The sequence below is a fragment of the Lactuca sativa genome, chromosome 4, assembly GCF_002870075.4.
Source record: "Lactuca sativa cultivar Salinas chromosome 4, Lsat_Salinas_v11, whole genome shotgun sequence".
NCBI classification, from domain to species: Eukaryota; Viridiplantae; Streptophyta; class Magnoliopsida; order Asterales; family Asteraceae; genus Lactuca; species Lactuca sativa.
The window spans coordinates 121,473,400-121,495,640 of NC_056626.2; the positions used below are offsets into that span (position 1 = coordinate 121,473,400).

Sequence of the window (22,241 nt, forward strand, 5' to 3'; positions counted from 1 at the left end):
GCCATAACATCTTCATGCTTTGACAGTACAACATAAACAAATAACAAACAACATTACCAAAAGGGGACCATAACAGATAAATGCCAAAACACAATCATTACCAACAAAGGGCATTAAAGTACATTATCATAAGGGCATCAAAGTACATTATCAAACTGGATAAAAAAAAAGGCAACAAAGTAGCAACTAAAGTGCATTAACAAGTCTTCACAAACATAAAAAATACTTAAACATCAGTTCCCATCTTTGGCCTTGCAGGTCCTGGCATTGTGACCCTTTTGCTTACACTTACTACATGTCACAGTCAAAAACTTCCTGCTCAGTGATTGAGTTTCATTATCATTTTGACTTTGACTGTTTGCTTGCCTCTTACGTTGCTGGATTTCAATCCTTTCCTCTGCTGTAATCCTTCTTTTCTTTTTTGGCCTGCCTATAGCTTTGTTGTGTGGTGGAGGCACAAGAGTTGTTGGGCAGTCACTCTTAGGCCACATGGCTCTACCTTTGATAGGCTCCACCTTGAAGGAGTACATCTCTTTCCATGTATCAAGCCAATACACCTTATGCACATATGTGTATAGTTCTCCCACCTTTTCATTATTGTCTGCCATTTCATTTAGGCTTGCAATTGCATGTTTGCAAGGAATTCCAGTAAGCTCCCACTTTCTACAACTACACTCCCTTTTCTCCATGTCCACCACATGTTGATCATTCCATGGACCTTTAACCTGATACTTTTGTCCCCCATTCCATCGTGCATGATACTTACTAGCTAGTGTTGTGTTTGATTCCAAAATCCTAGTACCAGTTGGAGTTAATGGACCTTGACACTTGTTTAACACCTTCATCACATTGCATACTCTCTTCATAAGGTACTCTCTTATGAACTCCAAACAACTGATAATGGGTTTGTCTCTCCCTTTAACAAGTTTGCTATTGAACACTTCACAAAGGTTATTCAATAACATGTCTGAAATTGCCCTTCCTAATAGTTCATTAACAAAACAACAGTTAGTGTATATCTATACTACAATAAAAAATAAGACAACAAATTGAGAAAATACCTGAAAAATGACTTCTAGCCCAATGATGTGGAGGGATTTTCAAGAGCCACTGATATGCTTCTATGTCATAATTCCTTAGCTCTACCATTACAGCTTCAAACTCTGGTATGGTGGTGGCTGTAGCACACCTCCAAAAATACTCCTTGTATTCTGTAGTCTTAAATCTGATCCTCATGTTCTGGTATATGTGTCTAATACAGAACCTGTGTTCTGCATTAGGGAACAATTGTTCTATGGCTGGTAGAAGACCCTGTTGTCACCAAAACAAAATAAGAAATTAGTCTGTAATGCAACTAGTATGCAATATTAAATGTAACTATAGTACCTTCTGTCTATCACTGATAAAGGTGAAGTTGGAATTTGAATACAAGTCAAGATCTTCTGCAAGACACTGAAGAAACCATTTCCAACTTGAAGTGTTTTCACTTTCAACAACAGCATATGCCAATGGGTAGGTTCCATTGTTGGAATCAACACCAACTGCACTTAGTATTTGACCTGGGAAAGGTCCCTTCATGAAGGCTCCATCTAAGCCTAAAAATTCTCTCAAACCTGCCTTAAAACCTTTCTTCAAAGGACCTAAACACACGTATATCCTTCTGAATTGCCTGGTTGGGGATGAAACCACAGGTTCTGAAACCACATCAATCTTTACAGTTGTACCTTCATTTGTCTTTTGTAGCTCTAGTACATAGTCTCTCAAAGCTGCATATTGCTTTACGTAATCCCCTGCAACATTTTTGGTGGCTAATGCTCTTGCCCTAAATGCTTTCTCTTCTGAAATACTAACTCCATAAGTTGATTGGAGTTGCTCTTGTAGGGCACGAACAGGCAGTCCAGGATTAGCTTCAATCTGATCCATAATACGTTTGGAAAGAAATGTTGCTGTGCAAGATCTGATTTTTCGTGTTTGGAGGCAGATGTGTTTCTGATTATAGGTCTTAATAAACCAATAGTCCTGTTCACTTGACCTAGATGCATGAAGTTTCCATGTGCATTTAACTTTATCTGAGTTTACTTCTTTACCCTTTACCTTTTTCCCAGAGGTAGGTCCACCTACCCCACTTGCATTTAAAACTATAGTTCCATCACAAACAGCTGTCAATCTACTCTTGTCGTTTTTTGTGAATGAGATATTCCTCCTTGTCTCTAAAGCATGCAGGTCAATTTTGTCTTTCAATTCTTTCTTGGCTTTATATTTCTGCCCAATATGAAAAGCTACCTTGTGCACCTCACCAGCAGAACATAAGGTTTGTTTCCCCAGCTCTTTGATCATTTCTTTTCTTTTCCTGTTGTCCCCTGAGTCCTCACTTAATGAATCCCACTCGTCATTGTCAATTACCTCCAAATCATCTTCTTCATCACTATCTTCATTTCTTTGACCACCCATTCTTTGACATCCATTGAACTCTGCTTCTGTATCAATATTTAGATTGAAATCCTCCATGTCAACGTCAACATCTTCAATTATGTTGTCCTCATCAATCATAAAGTCACTATCTTCATCTTCACTGTTTTGATTCTCAAAATCAATGTCATCAGGCTCCTCTTGTCTCCACTCATCATTGAAAGGAATGTTATCTTGGCCTTCAAACCCATTAAATGGGATGCTATCTTGGTCTTCAAAAGGTTGAAAGTTTGTCATTAACTCATCATCTATGTTGATGTTAGTTGAAAATTCATTGACTCCTTGAGGATCATTATCCATGACAACTCTATACCCCTCATCTGCAAATCCTTCTACACCCTCACCATTGGATTTGTTCACATCAAGTTCTTCATTCACATCAATCTCTTTGTTTAACTCTTTTTCTGCATCAACTACAACAAATTCATCTACAAATCCTTCTACACCCTTACCCTTATCAACTTCACCACTTGCCATTATTTTTTCAGCACCTTCCCAATCCAAGTTAAGCTTTGTACTACAAGACGATGCCCCTTTACTATGTTTCCAACCTTTAGACCTACTAAATTCAGGTGTTGCTGATTTGTATAAGGTTAATGCTAACCCTAAATCACCCTCACCAACATCAATTTGGATTGGAGTTACCACTTCATGAGCAACTACAGGTGATGAGGGTCTAATGGAATCCTGCTTCTCCATGTCTTCTATTATAACCCTTCTTGGACCAGTTGGGGACATAAAATATGTAAGCAAGTTCGTTTGACCATGCTCTGTGTACACTTTAATCATTTTGTTATTATGGGTAACATACCGTGAGAGATTACGCACATCATCATCGTTACCTAATGCTCGGAGTCCAAAGTCAAATCCTTCATTAGGCAAACGGAAATGGTAATACATGATTTCAGTACCATCATACCCTAATTCTCTCATCATCAAGTCTAGTTCATGAACAGAAAATTCATCAATGTCGACAACATCAAAGTACCTTACTTGGCCATTAATATACCTGATATTTGGAAACTTTGTGAAACTCCCTCCGTGATGAAGTTCAATAGAGAATATGTTGGGGTAACCAGCTTCAAAACAGAAAGAGACGATTGTTAGTTACAGTTTTTCAAATTTTGAAGCTTGATCATAAAATACAGAGTTTTTCTAAGTTTGAATCTTACCATAAACTTCTTGAACGTTGACAATCTCTCCAACATTTCTAAGTCCCCACATTTTCAAAAGCAGGAACACAATCCAATTTTCAGACGATCGTTAGGGTTTTTGCGTTTGAATCAAGAGGTATGAGTAGAAGACGAAGGAGTGAGTACAGTCTGCAATCTAATTAATTGAAGTGGCGGCAACGGAGGCTAGGACCTAAAATGACCAAAATGCCCTCACATGGAGGGCACGTGAAGGCACTAACGGCCCCAAACAAACGGTCAATGACGGAATGGACTAAAAACTCATGAAAACCTTGATTTTGGACCTTTGGTGCAAGCTGGAAACTTTTTGGATCCCATCCAAAGGTTTTGCCAAACCACAAGGACCAAATTTGCAGTTTTGTCTTTTTTTTAGATAATTGATGGAGGTGATTTTCAAACCTAGGTCTTTTCCCTTCAAACGAAGGCCAAAGCCTTAAAGCATCCACATCTGTCTCGTAAATTAAATGGAAGTGTCATGTCACTAATATTACCTCTTTGTCTTTCAACCGCAAGAAGAGTTGCAATGCCACTGTATCTTTTATATTGTTTTATATTGCTTTTCTTTACGATAGTTTAAAAAACACCCCATAAAAAATAATTATAATGAGTAAAAGGATAAATAATTTATTGGCAAAACATTATGAATAGATACTATATATATATATATATATATATATATATATATATATATATATATATATATATATATATATATATATATAACATTATTAATTATAATTAATTTTAGATTTATTTTAAGTTTTATAAATTAATTGGTGATGTGTCAATGGGGTCCACTTTGGAAAGATAATTTGTATTGTATTGATGTGGATGGTAATTGCAAAGCTGACGTGGCGTAGTTGAAAGATTAGTGACATTGCACTGATGTGGATGGTCTTACTGGTTGGGGTAGAAGCTTTATTTGCTTTTCAACCTTTCATATATATATTAGGTGTGAGACCCGTATGTATTAGACGGATTTATTAAAAATAAAAATTTAATATTAATGTTTAACATTAAACATATTTTAAAGTAAACTTTCGAAATAAATACAAACGAAATGATGAATAAATAGGTAATTAAATTATATACTAATAAAAAACTATTGTTAATTGTAAATAGTTGTTATGAATCACAAATTTAAAAATACTTCTTTGAATCACAAATAAATACAAACGAAAAATATAGACGATATAAGTTATACTATATGTATAAATATTTATAACTTAACGTATATATTAAGATAAAAAGATAAAATAAGCATAGTGATATCATCGAAAATGATAGATAATGGATTTATTAAATTAAAACTAGAAATAGACTCAAAGCAATGATGATCATGACGATCATTTGGTATGCAATAATAACAATAGTTAATACAAATATGTGTTGGTTATGTGGCAAAAGATCTATATAGAAGTAATTAATCAATATACTTAACATCAATTTGTAATATAAGAATTATTGAAGAAAAGTTTAAAAACATTGTATGATAGAAAAAGAAATATCGTTTTATGTGGTAGACAAAAATTTATCCAAATATAATTTTCAAAATTTTATTTTGTCTTTAGCATCATTAGATAACGGATAATGTAATCCTAAAATTAGAAGTAGATTAAAACTTGTATGTTATATCCACATTATATAATTGGATTCACAGTATCTTTCTTTGTAATTGTATTACATGTATAAAATGTAAATTATATATACAAGTTAATTGTCATATAACATATAAAAATTGATATTATAAATAGATAAAATACTTAACAAAAATAGTCGAAAATTTAAAATCCTGTAATCCACCATTTTTTATATATAAATCATATGCTCCCCTATGAAAAGTTCTTCTCTATTTGTTGATTTTTTTGTTTTCATAGACACTTATGTCGATGCTTCCCCCTCTCCAAAAACCTCCATCTCTCTCTAAACTCATCGGCATCCCTTCAGGGCACAAACATCCCACAATCGATCGATGGTCTCCATCGCCTCACCCTTATTTGGCGTCTTCACCGCCAGGTTACTCTAACTTTCCCGAGTTCAATTTCGAATGTTAATTTTTGGTTGATTGTATTTGTAGCTGAAGTAAACATTAACAATTTGCATCACTTGTGCTTTGAGCACGCTTAACGGAGTTGAATTTCTGACGTAGATGAAAAGGAAGAAGGTGATGTTCATGTATGGATTTTGGAACAAAGATAGATGTGAATACTCTTTTTGATTGTTTCTATTTACTTAAAGGCTGGCAGAGCATAAAAATTCAGCTTCTTTCTCTATTACCTTTTCTAAAATGCATGGCTTCGACCCTAAAATTGAGAAATTAAGCCATTAACAGCCTCCTCATGAGATCTATTCAACACTTCAATGGTTTTTGTATTATGGCAGAAAGTTGATGTTGTATGCTTATATGTGGATAGCTCTGTGTATCTAGATGAGGACATTCATGAATTTGATCAAGACAAAAGAGAGAAATAGGAAGCAATGCCCAGTCAGGTAATTATAAAACATGAAAACTCGGAATATCAGTTCTTTGCTTACAATCAACTTGGAGCAAATTTAACTATATTTTCAACTAAGGCGTTAAAAATTGTAATACAATCATCAAATGCTTCCAAAGAGGACTCTAGATTTTTTTTACTAGTGGTTGAGTTTGAAAATAGTGCATGATGAGGAAGTCAAACAAATTGCTCTTTTCATTATTAATGGAATAACTTTTAACTATTATTCTCATATTATCCTTGGTATGTCCATAACCTGTATGCTTTGGTTTGATCTAATATTATGGTCATGCCAGTTGATTTCTATTTCGTTCATGTTCATTGTAATTTTTTTTTTCTTTTGGTTTGTTTCAATGGACTACTATGACCAAATGGATGAGAATTTAGATGTAACTAAAGATGAAAAAGAATGGGAAGATCAAGATGGAGTGCCACAAATGGCATATGATATTGAAGAGAAGGAAAGCCGACAAATGGAGGATATAAATCAAGGTATTGAGACGAGACTTAGGTTTGACATGGTTGCTAATGATAAAACGTGTATGTTGCTCATTTTTAATTCATTTAACATGCGTTGATATTTTGATTATTATTTTTTTTAGTTTACCCATATGTATGATGTCTAAATTGGGAATGCCAAGGGAAATAGGGCTGCTTGCTTGTAGACGTAAACCATGGGATGATGAGGTTCTCACCAACGTCAAAGAAATATAGGCTTACATAGGAGAGTATTTAAGCCCCCGTTTGATACGCATCTTTCCAGGTCCAAACAGATCTTTCTGGCTGAATGGACCGGAAAGACTGTTTGATTTGCATAAAAGAAGGGGTCTTTCCCGGTAACATATGTCTTTCCCAGAAAGCCCTAAAATCATATATTTCTGGCTGAATGGGCTGGAAAGACAATTATACACCAAACCCCGCCTCTTTCTTTCTTTATTAGATTATTAATTTTTTTATTGAGTTATTACTTTTTTTTATCATTCAGCACAATCAATCAGATGTACAATCAAACAACATGGTTTCTTTCCCAGTCAGAAAACTTTCCCAGACAGAAACTATCAAACGGGACCTAAGGTAGATTTATGTCATCTAATTTGAATTGAATTTAGCTAATGTGGGTTATATTATATTTGAGGACGGAAAAGAAAGAAATAAGACTTTTCTAAAAGATTCATGCTCTACTGCACTGATTTTCATTTGATGATTTCGTGGACCATCTCTTATGAGCCTCCGGTTCTTTAGAAATCCTATCGAGTTTCATTAAAGCAACAATAGCAACGAATTCTGGTTTATTTGTTTTTTATAGCATCGTTATGTAAATTCTTTGTGTAACAATATTATACTTAAAAATAAGTTGAATTGAAATCCAAACCCCACAAAAGGGGGATACTTCCTTAGTTAAAGTTATTAAATGTCAATTTTGACTATTGTTTTATAGCATTCCATTATTTTAATTCATGTAACAAAAAATATAATAAATGTTTTTAGTGTTAGAAAAAAACAATCTGTTTACTATTATATTCATTTTATAGAGAAAAATAATTTTACATTAAATAATAAATGTTTCAATAATTATAGTATTGATTTACATATTTAATACAATGAATATTTTACATATATAATAGAAGTATTAATTATTGGAATTTAATAATTTTTTATTAATAAAAAAAATAAAAATATCATATAATGACATATGGAATTAAAGAAATTTAAAAATCTTACATAATGACATAAGATAAAAAATAATGACGTAAGATAAACATACTGAGTAAATGACATGTGTCAAAATGGTTTTCATTTATTATGGTAGATATCGTGAAGTTTTTTTTTTAATTTATCTTTTATTTTTAATAAATTATGTGAAGGGATTCGAAATTGCACCTAATCTATACAACAAAAGCCTATTACCAGTTGATTGGAAAAAACACATTAAAACGTTTTTTAAAGTATAAATACATTTTATATATCTATTTATTACATCTTTACATATAAATACGTGTTTTAAAATATATATATATATATATATATATATATATATATATATATATATATATATATATATATTTAATTATTTAATTAATAATTTTGGTGAACAAGAATATAAAAAAACATGTAATGTTTTTCACATACAACAACAATAACTCCTCTTATGTTGTCCCCAGGAAGAGCTCATCTCAATCAGCACCAAAATAGCTTTTGGGAAAAGATGAGTTCGGATTACAAACATGATCGCAAGCTAAGAATGTGTTCTCATCACTGCAGATAATACGATGATAACGACGAAATTATCGCATCTCTTAACCCATTGGCACAGTACACTAGCTCGAAACTTATCAATTTGGACATAACATTAGGATTCCATTGAGAGACATGAACCCAAAAACATTAGGAAGTTGAAGCCCCATCTCAAGTGACCTAACTTAAACCCTCATAATACCACGACTAACTTAGGCATCAAATAGCATTCCAAATCCTCACCCAGGACCTCCTTTGTCTCGTCTCTCATGTTTTACAAAATCCCAAGTGAAGTACAACATAGCAACACAACCCAATATCAATATCGAGCATCCACACACTCCTAAAGATCATGTCCACAATAAGTGCCAGTTGTCTTTAGCATAAGTATTTTAATGTTTTTTTTGGCATAAGTAAACATTTTGTTGTTGATACACATTCTTGTCTATGTATACGACACACATAACATCTCACCATTTTGACGCAAAAAACACATTTACTCATTGTAAAGACCAAAGCCATTAACCTTTTTTTGGAAACCGGTTAACACACAAACAAATATTCTCAAAAAGAATGTTCAAATACGACTATGTTTTCTTAAAGAAGAGAAAAATAGATATGAAAAGCAAAATAATAAACAAAACCAAAAATAAATATAAAAGTTGCATCAGCTATTCATGTATAGGGAAAAAATTCCAAGTAAATAATAAAGCAGAGATTAGAAAATGTATGCAAAATGAAAATGTGAGAGAACAAAGTTGTAAGCAGAGCAAGAGCAGGCAGCAGAAGTTTTATGACATTCCACTATTTATTTACAAAAGCCTTGTAATATAATTAAAACATCCAGAAAATTCAACTTCAACTTCCTTCTTTCTCTACCTCCACCTTTCACCAATCATTTCCGCACATTCAACTAAACAACAAACCAAAAAAATAAATTACCAAAGTGTGTTTTATAGTTTTTTTGAGAGAAAAAAAAAAAAAAAAAGATTAGAGAAAATATTTAGATACTTACCTGATCTTAAGTATTATGCCTCCACCTAAAGAAAGGTTTATTGAGTAGAGTAGTAGTAGCCCCCCAATAATTATGCACCAGTTAACAAAAGAAATGATTTCAAAGATTTGATGGATTGATTGATTGATGATCTTTTTCTCTGATACAAAATATACACAATTCCAATCATGACAAATCAAATGATCCCTGTCCTTCATTAATAGCATACACTAGTTTCTTGTACATGATCTCCTGTAATCCAAATCAATAATAATACATCGTTAACACAACAAATAGGAATCTACTTTCATTTATTTGTGCAACATATCAACATTTCTTTCCATTACATAAAAAAAACATCCTAATATTTTCAAGACATTATGATGCACAGTTTGTTTACCTTGGTGGAATAGGGAGGAAGCTTGAGGTAGTTGGCACATGTCATGACACTTGGCAAATCATCATCTGCAGATTCCGATACTCCACCCGCAGCATTTGATGTCGTGTTGTTGGAGCTCGAAGAGTGCTGTGTCATGTCATCATGTGAGGGGCAATTTGGTAATTCACCTAGTTTGGTATATTTATTGATGATGATGAAAAAGGGTATAAAATAAAATTTACCTTTCTGACAATGGTCAACTTAGGGTTCAAGACAGCCAAGCCACCTGGAGGAAGCCGAGGTGCACCAGTAACAAACTGACAGAAAGCCCTTTGCTGTTCTGGATTGAACTCTCCCATTATCTCAAGCAACTAACAAACAGACATAAACAAAATTATTATTATTAATTATACTATAAACTTATAAATCTTTAAAAAACAAAAATCACTCACGTTAATTACTACAGGGCTCTTGGAAGTGTATCCATGGTCGAATTTAATGTGTTCCACAAGTGTATCAGCCTGCATTTAAAAGAAACATGAATACTTTACATCATATCATTTTCATGAAATACACATGTTATGTTGACCAATTTACCTCCCACATTTCTCTGCGCCCACAAAGTAAATAATCCAACTCACTTGGAGAAAATATTTGTAGACTTGACACATCAAAAACCTGAGCATAATAAGACAAAACATTAGCTTAAAAAAAATTATTTTGTCTGTTTTCTAATCCATAAACAATTTAGCATATTAGACAAAGATTATGACCTGATTAAACCCAGCTCTAAATGCTTCCAATTGCCTTGTGATACCAGTCTTCACAGTAGCATCAACCACCAGTGAAATGTATTCCTCCAAATTATTTAAATCGACCTGTGAATTTGGAAAACACAAGTTTATCAACAAACTAATCGCTAGATAAACATAAACACATAAACAATAAAGATGGAAAAAAGACTAAAAATTACATTAACATCGCCTGTTTTGAGAACAAAATCAGGGTATCCAGGAAGTGTGAAGTCCAAGCAAAGATCTTCAACTGGAGCACCCCTGAACCTTAAGTTGAGTATCTCATTTCTGTCATGTATAGACTCCAGATACTGTTTCCTGGAAACAAGAGCTTGCAATTCTTGCAATGTCTTGCCTAATTCAGCATCAAATAGTGAAATATCATGCAAATCAAGTTCCTGTAATTAAAACAAACCCCCTCATGTTTCATCAATCCCAAACAACATAATGAAGAAAAAGACACCAACAACTTACCTGTCCAAGCACAAGCTTATAGAAAGCAGTTGAAAGTGGCAGATCCAAAAGCCTCCCATCTTGAAGTGCTTTAGCCATGACACGACCAAGAAGCCGGAAATGTTCTATCACTTTCCCAAACTGCCCCCCATCAGAGGCATCAACAGTAAGAGCCCAAGGACGTGGGAACAACCCTAGAGGTGCTAAAATAAGGTCAACTTTCTTCTCATCAGGGTCAACATCCGGTGACGTGTCGACACTCTGAGAATTACACCTCCACATGTTCAACCCTGTTTTCTGAAGGTCATGACTCAACAGAGTGTAAAACTCCAAAGTGGGCCCAAGCCCAGTTCCAACTTCACCAAAATACTCCACTTCAAGAACCGCTTTTTGACTCGAATACATCTCCATAACTTTAGCAGCAGAATCAAGAATCCGATTCCGGGAAACACGGACTTTTTGGCGTTGTAATCTCCCGACCCTAAATTCCCGCTCATTCATCGACCCTTGTCCATCTGCACCTTGTTGATTTTGAAGCCGATTTAATGCACGAGATAAACCGAAAGCAGTTGAGTAGAAATACTGACGCCTGACTTCTAAAGGGAACAAAAACGGGCAGGCTTTTGTTAACTGATAACACCATGAAGGAACACTACCACTGCAAAGTGCAAGAGCATCTTGAATTTGTCTAGAAAGTTTTGGAGTCAATTTCCCGTTTATAAACTCGTCTGATGGGACCCGGATTCCCGTAACATTTAGATCGTCAAGGCTCGAGATTTTTCCTTCCGCGAAACCATCGGTTGCTGACTGGACACGCAGACGTGGCGCCAGCTGGTTTAAACCGTCTAATACGCGTAGCAAAGATAGGATATTGTAAGTCGGGTTGTTTCTTTCCAAATCACAAGGAAGCTCTCCTTGCAAAAGGGTGTCTAAAAGTGACATTTGGTGTGCTCGTGGATCATTGGAGTTTGAGGTGGAACCGGTTTTGGGGGATTTAGATGGGGTTGTGGACCCCACGGTTTGGTTATCGGCTCGTTGGTATGTAACTGTGTAAATATCTCCCCATAATCTGCTTCCATCACTAGATACAAAATCACTCCCGTTGTATCTCTCATCATCATCTTCATCAAGAACTAGTTGTCTTTGAATAGCTTGATAGATGGTTAAATGGCGGTTGAGTGGCTTTCCATTTGAAGAGAATACCAACCGGGGTGGGTCGTTGGAGCCCAAGACGGGTCGCCCGTGGCGGTCCCGCCCGCCCCGGGTGCCCCGCCCGTTTGCTGATGCAAGTCCAGCCATGGCAGCAGCAGCAAATGACATTGTGCCCCTTGAACCCAAGGAATTTGAGGTTCTGAAATCGGCGGAATCGGAACCACGGATTCCGGTTCCGGTTCCTCGGCTGCTTGAACCGGAAGCGGGATTTGTTTGGGTGTCAACAGGTCTTTCTTCAGTGGATTCGGGTAATTTAACATCGTGGACTTTATCTGCCATGCAAACAGGAAGATCTTCACCTACCACCTGTAAATTCAGAAAGAAAAAAAAATTCATTCATGGTTTCTTTTTAACTTAATTGGGTAAGGATTTATAATCCGATGAAACATACATCATCAGGATCTTCATCTTCATCCTCAGAAATATCATCTTCTTCAATCACCAATGCATCATCCATCTCAACAGGTGATATATCAAAGTCCTCATCCTACACCAGAACAAAATAAAATTACAGTGAAAACTGGTTTGTATTAGGAAGAAATGGAAGTGAATGCAATGATTATTGAAAAAAAAAAAAAAGTAAGTTGCAATTTTTTGACACATAATAAAAGCATACCTCAGAAGTAGATTCCCCATCTACAGATTTCATCTGTGCATCTTTATCCAAAGCAGCTCTTCTCCTCGCAGCATTTCTAGTCTGAGGTCCTCTACCATCATCTTGACCAGACTTCACCACAGCCTTCCCTTTCCCCTTTGAAGAACTTGCATTTTTCTCTTGTGGGGTCTCTTTTTTCCCTGAATTATTATTATTATTATTATCCCCTATACTAATCGAACCCCTAGACCTATTAGACTGCTGACGTGTCGCAGACACCGGAGTCGAAGGTGACGAAGCACCCGCAGCCCCGCCAGGTGTCGTCCCAGACTCCGAGTTCCCAACATACACCTTCTGACTAGACTCACTCCGTTGCACACGTGGCCAAAGAAAATCCTCCACAGCAGCCAAACTCGCCAACGGGTCAATCAAAACAACATTTGAAGAATAATCCCGAAGACCTTTTTCCCCATGTGCCCTACAAAGCCGAAGCTTAAACGGTTGAGACAAAGCACCTAAACCAGACGACAGACGGGCATTTCCGGAATTTGACCTTGAACTATGACTTAACACAACTGCAAAACGTTCTAAAGAGGTCAACGCGTGTTGTAGCTTTTGAACAAGAACACTCATTGGGGCCCGCTTTGGGTCATCTACACTTGCAGGAAGTGCAACTTCTATGAAAGATGTGTATCTTTTAATAGCCAGGTGTCTAAGTTTAGGTAAATTGGCTTCTGAGACTCTTTCTTTTGAGAAATGTCCACAAGAGAAGTAGTTTAATAAAGCGGATACGACCCCACTACCGATGAATTCGAATGTGGAGACCCCGTTGAGTTCGGTTAACATCTCGGTGATTACTCCTAATAAGTTTTCTTCTTTTCCAGGTGAAAAGTCAACAAAGCGGTTTCCGGAAGCTTTTGACTTTCCTTTTGATTTTGACTTGTGGTCATCGATTGGAGAGCCTAACTTCTTGCAGAGGTTTTTTAGATGTAAAAGATCGTCTGTGACTCCGACTTCTATGGCTCCGGGGTCGGAAGGAAAGTACTTGTCTTTGAATGCTTTTGCGGTTGTGCTGACTGTTATACGGAGAGTGGAGTTGACTGTTGGAAGGTCAACTGTGGGGCCCGGTTCCATGTTTTGGGGATCTTCAGATGGATTTGGATCTGTAGTGGAGGTAGTAATGCGGCGTCGATAACGCCTTGAGCGTGAGGAAGATGATCCAGGAATAGAATCGTTAATCTTCTCGTTTGATAATGGTGGAGAAAGAGTGTTACCAGATGATCCTGATCCTGCAAGTGTGTCGATTGCATGAACAACACCTTCTCTTACAAACATTTTGCTGAAAGTTTCTGGAAGTTTTTCCATTAAGATCTCTGCTATTTGAAGGGAAGGTACCAAGACTTGTGGATCCTTCCATGCCAAAACACCAGCCAAGAAACTGAAATCTCATTGAAAAATCGTAAAATATTAGAATGTGAAGAGTGAAGACAAGGGCAAAATAGTAAATTTCACAAATTTAAGAGATGGGTTGTTAAAATTGACGACCCACAAATGAAATGTGTTGATAGAAGAGTAGAATAGGGACTGAAAAGAAGAAAAAGATTCCTGCTTGGACAAAATCCAAAGAAAATGGAAACCGATATAGCATAGGGATAGATAAATGTTATCTGCTCATAAATAATACCTTGATATGTTGGTGACACCAAGTAGAGATTGAATCATATCAGCAGTGCTGAAGTACATCAACTTCCCGATAACTGATAGACACTTGTGACGCACAGGTTGGTTTACACTTGAGCCATACATCTGTAGAACAAAAGAAATGTCAATTTGTTTCTATGGGTGGTTGCAGTTGCAGATAAAGAACTTATAGCATCTCTCTTTCAATCTAACCTGAATAAGAATAGGAAGAAGGTCCATTCCAAATTGCTGCAAAAGCTCAGGTTGCTCAGTTAACAGCTTCTCCCGAGCTGAAATCTCAGGTGCACCTCCACTTGTTTCTTCTTGCTTGCTAGAACTTCCAGCAGTTGACTTCTTCAAAAGAGACCCTTTTACATATAGATTGCTGCTGGCAGGAAGAGTTATGGTTCCATTGGGTAATGGAGGAAGAAGCTCATTTGCCAAATTCACAATCTCAAAAATCTGCATGCCAAAAGAAACAAAATAATCAGAAATCATCCTGAATAATCAACAACATGAGAGAGAGAGAGAAACATTGCCTGCTCTGGTGGTCTGCTCAAGGCAGGTGACACAGACATTGTTGAAACAAGACCAGAGCCTGATAAAATATCTTTGAGAATCCCACTGATTCCCATAAGGAGCAAAGTTTTGGATCCTAAAGGAGAGCCACTTGCACATGTAGATAGCAATCGAATTAAGCCCTGTGCAAAACTTCACAATAAGTAAAACAGAACCAAAGAGTAGATTTTTATTGCAAACAAAAGCAAATTAGTTATGTACCGTGTATGTGGATGTACTGAGGGATGCTTGTCCACCTCCAGAACAACTGGTTGAGATGAGAGAGGCTGCTTGTTTAACCAATCCATGGGCACAAAGCTCGTCCAGCTGATCAGGAGATGATGCAAACGCCTCTGCAATTCTAGTCAAACAAACTGAAGCATGCTCCAAAACCTAAACATAGAACACATACCCAAAAAGATCATAATGAGATAAGAAAGAAAATAGTTAACCATTACTAAGTATATAAGTTCAAAAGCTTGTAGTTCTTGCCTTGGCATCATGGTACTGAAGAAGATTTGTCAATAAGGGAACTGCTTCCGTGACAAAATCAGCTGCATCAGATGGGAGTTTTTTGCACATGTTTGCAGCAGTGGATAATGCCACACGCTGGACTCCTGTTGAGAAGAAGTCAAGATAAGAGAGCACTGCCATTAGAGCCCCTGCTCGCAAGCAGGCAGTTGGGTGTTCCTGAGATATCTTCTTAAGAGCTTGCAAGGATTGTTCAGCCAGGTCCATGTACTCAATGGTAAGCAACCTAGCAACGAAGCAAGAAACAGCACCATAGTGCACCACAGCAGCACATGAAGACGGCAGAACATCACACAGATGTGTGAGTGCCCTTGCTGCAAGCAACATAATATCGGGATTGCTCTCATGATTAAGTAACCCAACAAGCACAGGCACGAAGGAATCGACTGAGAAGGTACTGAGTGAATCCTCAGTTCCAATAGCAAGCATGTCACATAGCTGTGTTAACGCCTCAACTTGCTTTCCTTCTTCCCCATCAGCACGCAAACCGGAAAGGATCTTCTTTAGACGACCGCTCTGATGGGATGAAGAGGCTGACGCCATTGCTGATGAAGGAAGCAGATCATCCAACCCTGCACCTAGCTTCCTCAACAAACCTTGAAGTGCACTGCTTGCAGAAGTCAAGTTCTGATGCAAAATCCCGACACCCCCACCCTCGCTATCGTCGTCGTCGTCGTCACCTCCATCAGCGCTCATATCGATATTCAGTCCATACGGGCTGTCTCTATTAATATTATCTCTATCCTTAACCCTAACTTCATGTTCTTTCTCTTTCCCTTTTTCCGAATTATCCCTATCCGATACCATATTCTGGTTATTAGTACTCTTCCTATTGCGACGGCCACGACCCGACCCAGACCCGGACGATTCGTTGGTGGAATTTTCCATGTTAGTAGCGCGTGAACGAGTAGAAACCGATTGAACGACAACGTTGGAAGCTGCTGCGGCTGAGGCGGAGGAGGAGGTAGTAGTAGAGAGACGAGTGCGTTTGTTGGAACGTGTGAAAGGTCCGCCGGATGATGATGAAGAATGGGCTGATGAGGTGGCCTCCGCCCTCTTCCGGCTACGAGTTTCCATACAAAACCCCAAACCCCCTTTCGTATCCAACGATCAACGACGATCGAAGAACCACTGAACCCTTATCATCGTCGCTCACAAATCACACAAAATAACACCCGATGTATCAAGAAAAGGACCCGAATCAACCCAAAATCTAACAAACACAAGAAGAAATATTGAGAACTCAAATTGATAAATTAAGGATAAATGTGAGTGTTTTAATTCAATTCAAACCGATCGGCTGAAAGGCGACCGGTGATTGCAGAAGTGTATAGAGAAAATTTTGTCGATGGAGCGAGTAAAATCAAGAGAAAGAGGGTTAAAAAAACCCTAATTGTTGTTGTAGTTATTATATAGCGGTACGGTTGTGTTTGTGTGCGTAGTACGTTAAAGATGCAAGAAAAAATTATCATACGATGTCGTTTCATCTTTTCTTTTTTTCTCATATGGGTATACCGTATGCACCTCTAGAAAAATTATTCGTTTACTCTTTTCTTTTTTTCTCATACGAGTATATTGTAGGGTTAATACCATAAAATTCATAAGTTTTATATTCCAATTCTAAATTAGCCCTAAATTGATTTGTTGTGTCTAATTAGCCTAAATAATTGTGACCCCGTTTCAAAATCGTTTTATCAGCCGGTTAACAACAGGTCAAGGTACGCAGTCGGTCACCACTCTCTTATACTGCTCGATCGTTCGTACACCACCAAATATCACCTTTCACATAAACGTCTTGCATCAAAAAACGGTTTCATGTAGTTGGTCTTAGGAAGAAGAAGGGTTTGAAAATGGTTTCTTACACCATTGTTGCATGCAAAAAAAAACTTTTATTTTGAAGTTGAAAATCACTGAAGTAGAAAGGTACGTGGGGTGCCAATAAGAAATTGATGTGTATGTGTGTTCTTATCTTTCATAATCGAGTTCCATAGTGTCACTTACAAGTTTAATTTTCAATCTTGAACAGATGGCTTCATCATCTGGAACTAAAAAGGTGAAAGGGCCTGAAAAGGTTTATGTAAGGGACGAGGACTCTGATGATGATCTCATAGATTTCTCTTTCTTGGATTTTGCACCAGAGACCTTTAAACCAACCTCAAACCTGTCTGATGAACCATTCCTTAACATATTATGTGATGAAAATATGCTAAGGAGGACTCTTGATGGAATGGGAGATGATGATAAGGAAGGTGGTGTTAAGGATCCATAACATGATCATATTGGTGATCAAAATGACGGTGAAGTAGGTGTAGAGTACAGGGTTCATGATCCAGACATACATTGGAAGCAAATGAAGCATGTAGTTGGAGAGTGTTACGGGTCCCCTTCTCAACTCAGGTTTGCATTAACTAACTATGCAGTAGCTAATGGATATCAGTTGTGGTTTATAAAGAGTGATAGGCATAGAGTGATTGCTATGTGAGGGAAAATATATAAAAAATACCAATGTCCCTTTAGAGTTTATGTTGCTTGGAAGTATAATGAACGAACATTTCAGATTAAACCTATATGTGACATATATCTATGTGCTAGAAATTTTAATTTTGGAACTTTGGTTAGTTGCAACTGGTTGGCCAAACATTACCTGAAGGATATTATTATGAAGCCAGATATGACATTAACTGAGATGAAGGAATATGTACTTAGGATGTTTTCAGTAAATGTATCTAAGGGGCAATGTCATAGGGCTAGGACAAAGGCAAGAGAGATGATAAAAGGTAAGTTAGAAGAACATTATGCAAAGGTATGGGACTATGCTGCAGAAATCCTCATGTCTAACCCAGGGAGCACTTGTAAGGTGGGAGTAGATTCTAATGCAAGTGGCTTGAAGTATTTCAAAAGGTTTTATGTGTGCTTAAAGGTTTTTAAGGATGATTGGAATAGGGGTTGCAGACGTGTGATAGGTTTGGATGGTTGTTTCCTAAAGGGTCAGATCAAGGGATAACTTTTGACTGCTGGTGGAAGAGATGCAGACAATCATGTATATCCAATAGCATGGGCAGTGATTGATGTAGAGAACAAAGATAATTGGACTTGGTTTATTGAGTTGTTAGTTGTTGATCTTGACCTTGATTATGGTAGGGGTCTTGTGGTTATTTCCGATCAGCACAAGGTAAATTATATTGTAAATTTGTTTAATTATTATACATTTATAATAATTTTGTTTATTCAATGTCAGGGTCTACTACAAGTTGTTACAGAACTACTTCCATATGTTAAACATAGACAATGTGCCAAGCACATCTATGCAAACTTCAGGAAGAAATACATTGGGTTAGAGCTCAAGAACCTGTTTTGGGAAGTTACCAAAAGTATTGTGGAGGGGGACTTTATAGAAACAATGAAGAAAATCAAGCATATAACTCCCAGTGGCTATGAATGGTTGATGTCAAACAAACCACATTCTTGGTGTAGGGCATTTTTCTCTCATGGATATGCTTGTGAGGCTATAGATAATGGCATATTAGAGTGTTTTAATTTGATGATCATTAGCATGAGAAAAAAACCAATTCTAACAATGCTTAAGGAAATCAGGATTTATATGATGAATAGGTTTTATCATCAAGCCGCTACAGTTTCTCAATTGTCGCACCCCCGAACCAGACGGCGGAAACGTCCGGGGGCTTGTGCGTGACTTCATCTTGAAATATCATTACAGTGAATATAATTAAAACATAGCATCATCATCATCACACATGTAATATAACAACATTCATTGTTTACATCGAGTATTGTATTTGAATATTACATGCCAAAATAGCAAGAGTATGATGAAAACAAAATATAACACAATATCCATTAGTTTGTTTCGTTCATCCTGCTTCAACGGTTTCCTGAGAATACAAGTTATTTTGAAAACGGTCAACATAAAAATGTTGGTGATTTCATAAGCATGTTTGTGAAAATGATTTGTATAACTTTGAAAACCACCGACAAATCCGATATTTCCTTAAAACTGTTTAGTGTGTTTGTGTTAGATCTTGTATTAATGCATGTATGTTATTGTTTATTTGACTAAAAAGTTAAAGAGAATGTAGAGAGAATGTAAGAGCATGTAAAGAGAATATTCCCAGACAACCCGATGTTGTCTGTAAAAGAGAAAGTTGTCATACCAACCCCCGAGGTTGAGTACTAGTGAGAGAATGTTTCCGAGTAATCCAAGAGAAAAGAGAATGGTCTTCCGTAAACTTCATAACGTTAATTCCTCTAAGCGAGCCATCATAAGCATACTAATTAAAGACAATTTCACCTGTCTTGGCGTCGTTGGACCCCGACGGAAAATAGAATAAGGTTTTTGTCACCCTAGACTGAGTTAGTCTAACTGTAGCGAACAACTCGGGTATGGGGTGTCATCCCCGTATAGATCTATACACAAATCCCCTCTCTCCCTCCAAGAGACTCTGGTTATAACTACAAGCTACGATCATACACTTAATAGGTGTCAACCGATAAAAACTCACTAGATCCTTAATCGAATTTACGCGAAGAAAAATGTATAAACTCATTCTAGGTCCAATGATCCATGTAAGTGAACCACTAAGGCATCGCTAAACATGAAATCATTTCAAGGTCCAATGAGATTATATAACATGGGCCCAAAATATATGTGAAAGGACAACTAAGGCCCATTTCACATGTAAGGTATTATAGGCCCAAATAGCACGCAAATAGTATCCAAGGTCCGTCTCACATGTTAATGGGTCAATGAGGCCCAACAAACATATAAATAGTATACAAGACATATCACACATAAAAATGGGCCACTAAGGCCCGATAACCTAGAAGATGATCAAATTAATCCGTTTGTTAGTTTATCGTTGGTTTTGGTTCTAGTATTCACTTAAATAGCATAAAAGTCCACTTTTTGTAAAAATGACGTTCTTGGCCCAATAAGCGAAAAGTTTACAATTAAGGCCCAATTTTGTAAGAATAATAATTTAGTCTTCATTTTGTTCAAAACTTGTGTTAATGACTAGTTTGTGGTAAAAATAACCTTTTAAACCCATTTTTGTCAAAAATATCATTTTTGGCTTGATTTTTGTGAAAACACACAATTTTCTGGGTTTGGGCTTTTTCAGAGCTAGTTGTTGGAAAATTTGTAGAAAATCATCGTACGTCTAAATTTGGATCCGTAAATTCTGGAAGTTTGGAAATTTCGTCTACTTTGTTCACAAATTTTCTCATAATTTTTAATGGCTTCTAAAAAGTGTGAAATTGCTCACCTTCACAGGCTGGTCCGGAATTTATTCAAATCCGATAGGCAGTTTTGTAAATTTCGCCAAAAATTGTAGAAAAACTGTATGAAAACGTGCGAGTAGTCATTTTAAAGGTATAAATCTGAACTTTATCAATGTAAAACAGTTTTGAAAAATATTTCCATCAAGAGGGTCAAAACAGTCCGAGATTGGACCAAAACTTTTATGTCAAGGGCTGTTTTATGAGTTTGAATTATAGATCTTAGAACACAACACTCATTTTTGCTATTTAAAGTGTATAAATCCCAGATCTACTAGTTTATATCTAATATATGTGATAAAACATACTTTTTTCAAAGTTCTTATGAAGATCCAAGTGATAAACTTCAAGTTCTTAACATATTTTTAGATTAATGAAGAAATCAACACATAATCACCAAATAATCCATGGAAAACACACATAATCATGCATATACACATAGATCTACACAAATCAACTTGTATTCTCCCCCAAAAAACAAGTAAAAACCAAAAATAAGGGAGTATGAACTCACCTTTGCTTTGATGTTTTCGGTTTTGAAGAAGAAATGGAAGAAGATGATGTGATTTTTGTCTTTAGCAACACCTTGAAGAAGTTTTCGAACTTAGAGGGTTCTAGGAAGTTAGATCATGAGATAAAGCTATATGAGAAAGAGTTTTTAACATAGGAATGGAAGATACAATTAGTGTATGATAATGTCTTACCAAAAGGTTGAAACCTTGATGAAACTCTTGAAATCTTACTCCAACTCACGAAAATTTTGAGAGGAAAGGAAGGTTCTTGAGTGTGTTATTGAGAGTGTTTGAAAGAAGGTGAAGATGGTGGGAGGAGTTGTGATTCTCGGCCATAACTAAAAGAGATGGAAGAGAGAGGATCAAGAGGTTAATATATAATGGTTAAGGGTGTAGATGCTTAGTTATATGTGAGTTTCTTTGCCTAGATTACCATTAGATAAATTTTAGGTGGCAAGCTTACAATAGTCTTGTTTTCTTCATTTTTTTTGTTTTAATTGATGTTGGGCCGAGAATGGGCTAAGAGGAATGAAAATGAAATGGTTTTGAGCCCAACCTTGGCCTTGCTCGATTTTTATGAAGTCTAATTATAAATTTTCGGCCCATTGGGCCCTTAGAAGTACTTACGGCCCAACATAAGATAAAGGGATGGGTTTAGGTTCATTAGGGTTAATTAGAGTAGTTATGGTCCAATAAGGCCCATTAGAAATAAGATGGATCATTATAGGGTTTCCAAACCTTATTTGAACATATGAGATTATATTTGAACGAGAATAGAGTATAGGCTTTTACAATGGATGATGCTTACACGGGAATAGAATTTCCTAGCAAAATGCTAGTTGTGAC

The 22,241-nt window shown here is 36.5% G+C and overlaps 2 protein-coding genes across 3 annotated transcripts; both read right to left on the reverse strand.

Moving 5' to 3' along the window:
- Positions 1–233: 233 nt before the first annotated feature.
- LOC111899625 (uncharacterized) lies at positions 234–3,945 on the reverse strand. The gene is made up of 5 exons (XM_023895468.2): positions 3,642–3,945; positions 3,281–3,548; positions 1,387–3,184; positions 1,062–1,311; positions 234–982 (listed from the first exon to the last, which is right to left on the reverse strand). Exons 1-5 carry the CDS (start codon positions 3,691–3,693, stop codon positions 234–236), a joined length of 3,117 nt encoding a protein of 1,038 aa, XP_023751236.2. The 5' UTR covers positions 3,694–3,945.
- Positions 3,946–9,026: 5,081 nt separating this feature from the next.
- On the reverse strand, positions 9,027–16,987 carry LOC111899624 (E3 ubiquitin-protein ligase UPL3). 2 transcript variants are annotated; one of them, XM_052770428.1, is made up of 17 exons: positions 15,550–16,987; positions 15,280–15,450; positions 15,039–15,200; positions 14,713–14,961; positions 14,504–14,625; positions 14,094–14,257; positions 12,841–13,982; positions 12,616–12,711; positions 11,034–12,530; positions 10,739–10,957; positions 10,539–10,643; positions 10,363–10,443; positions 10,218–10,286; positions 10,008–10,136; positions 9,787–9,912; positions 9,408–9,638; positions 9,027–9,305 (listed from the first exon to the last, which is right to left on the reverse strand). In XM_052770428.1, exons 1-16 carry the CDS (start codon positions 16,663–16,665, stop codon positions 9,573–9,575), a joined length of 5,514 nt encoding a protein of 1,837 aa, XP_052626388.1. In that variant the 5' UTR covers positions 16,666–16,987; the 3' UTR covers positions 9,027–9,305; positions 9,408–9,572. The 2 variants fall into 2 exon arrangements, with proteins under 2 accessions (XP_052626388.1, XP_052626387.1); XM_052770427.1 differs by having other exon boundaries at positions 12,841–14,257.
- Between the last annotated feature and the right edge of the window lie 5,254 nt (positions 16,988–22,241).